Source organism: Desmodus rotundus, chromosome 7 (assembly GCF_022682495.2).
Source record: "Desmodus rotundus isolate HL8 chromosome 7, HLdesRot8A.1, whole genome shotgun sequence".
Lineage (NCBI taxonomy): Eukaryota > Metazoa > Chordata > Mammalia > Chiroptera > Phyllostomidae > Desmodus > Desmodus rotundus.
The window spans coordinates 91,995,067-92,000,188 of NC_071393.1; the positions used below are offsets into that span (position 1 = coordinate 91,995,067).

Here is a 5,122-nt window from a genome sequence, read left to right on the forward strand (position 1 = left end):
CTAAATATTAGTTTGTCTTGTGAGGTCCTAGGTCCTCTACTCTTCATTATTTATTTGATCTCTTCTTATACTCATTCAATAATCAATATTTATTGAGTGTCTACTATGTGTTAGACTCTTTTCTAGGCACTAGAAATAAATAAAGTTCCTACTTTTATAAAGCACACATTCTAGTGAAAGAGAAAATAAACAACAAAAAGTAAGTGATAAATGATGTCAGGTAGTGTTCAGTGCTATGAAAAAGAATAAAGCATTGATAGTGACAATGATGATGTTTTTAGATGGGATGGCCAGGGAGGAGGCTCTAAGGGGGTGACATTTACATCTGAGACAAGTGGAATGTGTGAGAGAGAAGGGTGATTCTAGGTTCTTGGTTTGCATGAAAGGAAGAATAATGGTGTCATTTACAGAAATGAGGAAGACTAAGGGAGGAGGACATTTGGGAGGGGCAAATCAAGAATTCTGGTTTGGATGTATTAGGGGTCATCTGGATTCATTAAGTGGCTGTTTGGATGGATTAAGTTCCTCTTGTGGATGACTCCTTCCTCGGGGTTTAGGGAGACCCTTTCTGATCTCTGAGAGCATCCCACCTATCACTTGCTCTGCCTGGAATCTCTATGACCCTTCTTGGTTTATTGTCTTCATCATAGTCACCACAATCTGTAATAACACGATTTGGCTATTGTTTGACTATCCCCACTACAACGATGTCCTGGGAAAACAGGAACCTTGTCTGTCTTGTCCATAGCTGCACCCCCTGGGCTTAGTACTGTGCCTGTCACAGAGTAAGGGCTCAACAAATAACTGTTGAATGACAGAATGAAGGGAAGGTCAGTCCTCTGGAGAAGTCAGGACAACTGGTTCTTGTCTGAGCTCAGCCAGTCACTAGCTATGTGGCTCTGGACAAGTCACCTCTGCAGGATTTTCTCGATTTTAGAGGCTGTCTAATTCGATGATTTCTAAGAGCTAATTTGTCTACTTTGAAATTGTGTTTAAAATCTAGGATTTTTATTTGTTTGTTCTGACTAAATTTATACCCAGAATCTCAGTCCAGTAATAACAATGTTGAAGGCCTTTCGGATGCAGAATGAGTGCAAATTATTGTTTAGGGAGACATTTACCAGCAGGATCCTACAGGGTTCTGTATTCTCACTCCTGGCCACCCGAAATCCTCAGTCTCAGGGAGCTGTCCACTCCGCTAGGCTCCACTGCAGGAACAGGAACAAACAATTGGAAATGGAGAAGTGAAGGAGTTCATTTTCTGCAACATTATTGAGCACCTACTTACCAGTACAGTTCAAGCCTTTTGAGGTACTGTCATATTCCCCATGTATTTAGGGTTATTTGAATATTAAGTCATATTTTTATAAAATCCTGTGAGGTAAGTATTAATACTCCCATTTCGCGGATGTAGGCAGTGAGGTTCAGGGAGATTAACTGATTCTCCCTAGCTCAGAGAAGTAGTAAGTGGCAGGAAGAAGCTGAGTCTGTATGTCCCCACCTACTCCCACACACGCATTGTGCCTTCCCCACATCAGGCATAGATGCCTACAGTCCGGGGCAAACCCTCTTCGGCATAATCAGTTTCTAGTGGACCCAAGTCTATTTGTTGAATCAACAAATGAAAATTGGATTCAAATTGGCTCTAAAAACTCTTAGAACTCATTTTTAAAAACCGCTTACTTTTCAACTCTTCTGGGAAATGCTGTAGCAAAGCCATTCATTACTATGTAACTTGGATACACAGGTAGGTGGAAATAAGGCCACAAAAATATGAACTTGTTTAACTAGGCAGGAAAGATTTCTGTTCTGAAATAGCATTTCCCAGGGCTCCTTCTGGAGGAGGAAGAGGGGGATGCCGGGAATAACTATACCTTACGTGACCATCCTTTGGAAGATACTTCACTTTGTTTTCCTTTTTCTCAGCATTTTTTGAAGGCCTTACTTTCAAAAGAATCCTATTGCTTCTTAATGGTAAAGGAATTATTTTCCCAATAAAATATCCTTACAGGTCTTCCGCTTGGAGCATGTGTGTGCAGGAATGAAGACATGAACCTATGCCACAACAAATATGTAAAATTACTTATGAATCTTAGCGTTGGGGCTGATTCTGAAGGGATAGTTTTTCTTTCTAAAGCCATAAACCACTTGGCATTGACATAAACCAGGGAGAAAAAACAACGCAGATGGGGTGTAGCTCCTTTCTCTCTCTTCCAGCCTGGAAAGGAGGGTTGGATATTGTGAATAGAGGAGGGAGTCAGCATTTTTTTTTCTTTTCCTACAAATAAACAATGACAAAAGCAGATATCTAAGAAATAAAATGTCAGTAAAGCAAGATCATAAATAGAAAAATGAATAAATAACATTTATTTTGTACAAAGCGTCTGTCGGTGTCCGAGAGTTCCCAGCGGACAGAAAGCACCCCGCGAGCAGGGCCTTGAGGCCTGGGCACCCTCAGGGCAGCAGGAGGGAGCCCAGCAGGCGGCCCAGTTCCTGGCCACAGCCCTCGTTCTCAGCCTTGAAGCGCACTGCCAGGCAGCGTACTTCGTCCTCCGAGAGTCCGTCGAAGCAGAAGTCCTGGACGAAGACGGCCTTGCGCCTCCCGCGCGTCACGGCGCTGCGCTGCTGGTGCGTCTTGGCGGGGGGCTGCAGGCCCAGGCTGACGCGGCAGCCGACGGCGCAGGCGGAGGCGGAGGCGCCCGCTGGCCGGACGGTACTCAGCAGCCAGGCGCTGGGCGCCGCAGGCGTGGTCCAGAGTCAAGGTGCTCTCGGCCTCCAGTCGCTCGAGCTTCGGGCCGGAGGAGGACACACAGGGCGTAGAGAGGGTCGGGGCAGGTGACGCGCAGCGGGCGCCGCGCTCCTCGTTCTCGTCCTCGTCCCCGCTGGACACAGAGCCGGCGCGGCCCAGGCCGCGACTCCGCCGGGCCCTCAGCGCGCGGCTCAGCAGCCCTTCGGGGGCGCGCAGGAGGCGGTGGCCGCGGGGACGCGGAGCGAGTGAGCTCCGGGGCGGGAGAGTGTCTTCGGAAAGCGAGGAGGCAGGCGCTCCGCCAGTGGTACCGAGGGAAGTGTCTTCTCCGCCGCAGCCGCCGTAGGTGTCGGCGCGCGGGCGGAGCGCCGGTCGGGCGGCAGCGGCTCTGGGGCCCCCTAGGAAGAGCGACTCCTTGCGGCGGATGTGCGGGCTCTCCAGCAGCGCGCAGAAGCCATAGGCGGTGAGCGCGCGGGGCAGGTGGGGCAGCGAGAGCGCGGCCTGCGAGCGCGGGTCCCAGTCCGTGAGTCCTGCGCAGTAGTCACCACCTCTGGGCCACAGGTCGGGCTCAGCTGCGCACCGCCGGGGCACAGCAGCGGCTGGGGGCGAGGAGTCGGGCGCGCAGGGCGCGGGCAGCCGCGGCGGGATGCAGAACTCGGGGATGCGGCCGGGGGTGAGCACGTTGGAGAAGGCCGGCGCCGTGGCTGCGCTGCCCGCCGCCGAGGCGCGGAGTTTCCCTAAGAGCCGCATCCTCAGAAGTCTGTGGCTGCGAGTGGAGGGAAGAAGCGCTCCTGCGGGAGAGAGAAGCTGCTGAGTTTGTGCACTTGGGGACCCTGGAGACAGGGCTGGACCCCAAACCCCCAGGCCATCTGAGGGTACCAACACGCCTACCAGCCCCGCTAGAGTCAGCCGAGCTCTCGCGCACCCACACACCCTGCCTGCTTTCCATTCATTGGTATAACAAACTAAATAAATGACAAACTAGAAATCAGACCTTTTGCTCTTCCGCGGTCACTGTGGGTCAAGAGTTGCAAGTTCGGTGCCTGTTGCCTCCAGGTACGGCTAAGGCGCCAGCTTCAGCACTGTGGCCAGGACCGTGGCGCTCTGCTCTTATACGGTAGCCAGAGTCCCGCCTCCTGGCTGCGATCCCAACTCCTGGAGGCCCTGGACAGCCCGCCTCCCCCGCCCCGATTTCCCGGAGACGCTGGGCGGCCCTGCAGCGCTGTCTCGTGTGTGAGCGAAGCTGTTTTGGGAGCTGTCACCCTCTGGTGCCTGGGACCTGCATCCGCTCTGTGTGCCATCTGCGTGCTCTGAGCTCCTGACACAGGCCTGCGAAAGGTTGTAGGTGGAGAGAGGACGCCTCATCGCCCTGTCAAGGGACATTGGCAGCTGAAAATGATGGCAGCCTCTTGGAGAAGGTGAAACAGGATGAAGAAACAGAAAATTCCTTTTTGCCAGGAGCTAAATTCTGTCACCCTGAACATGACTTACACGCCCTAGAGACTTGTATTCTACTCCCCACGCACCTGCGGTGTATAGACCAATATGGTTTCCATGGTATTTGTCTGTTAGTTATTTACGTGTCTCCCTCTATTGGAGGATGGCTTCCTTAATAGCATAGGGCCTGGCTCAGCCAGTGCCATCAATAGTGGTGAGGTGGGTGAACTAATGTATGCAAAATTTTCCGAAAGACTACAGGTTCTGCCGGTCATCTTGATTGTCACAAAAGATGGGGCTTCTGGCTTATGCCCTAAAAATAACACTTGATATTTCCAAAGCCAGCCCTTTTCTCTCTTCTCCAGCATGGAGGTATGCAGCTAGAGAGCACCTTACCAAAAATCTCGGTTGCCTCTTCCCACCCCCAACTTTTATTTTCTGCGATGAGAACACTGAAAGTCCAGAGGAGCTTGAGGAAATTCCATAAAGGTTAAATTAAGCTAGTTAATGGCAGGACGCGGAACTAGCAGTTTCCTGTTTATCTCGCTTTGTGTGTGATGCTTCCTGTTATCTGAAATGCCCTTCTCTGCCTTTTCTTTCTGTAGGAACTCCTGTTTATTTTCCACAGTTTAGCCAGACATCATCCCTCAGGGACTCTTTTCCCACCCCACCCCCACCAGCCCCTCCTTATTCCTTCCATACACATTCTGTGTAACACCATTGCTGCATTTAGCATGTTGGTTTAGGAGTCTGGGTTTTCACGTTTGTCTTCCCTAATAGACTATGAGTTTCTTGAGGACAATGACTGGGGCAATTCAACCAGCATGGAGTTTGGGGGACCTATCATGAATATCTGGAAAATATAAAATAAAAGTGCTACGATCCAGAACCTGGGTCTGCCTGCATCCCACTTGCCCTATCTCAGGACAAGCAAAGTTG

At 50.8% G+C, this 5,122-nt stretch overlaps 1 protein-coding gene across 1 annotated transcript; it reads right to left on the reverse strand.

Moving 5' to 3' along the window:
- Nucleotides 1-2,344: 2,344 nt before the first annotated feature.
- On the reverse strand, nt 2,345-3,876 carry C2CD4B (C2 calcium dependent domain containing 4B). The gene is given in 3 exon segments (XM_045202070.2): nt 2,345-2,680; nt 2,682-3,537; nt 3,741-3,876. Coding segments are annotated over 2 exon segments (1,041 nt in total). The 5' UTR covers nt 3,497-3,537; nt 3,741-3,876; the 3' UTR covers nt 2,345-2,454.
- Between the last annotated feature and the right edge of the window lie 1,246 nt (nt 3,877-5,122).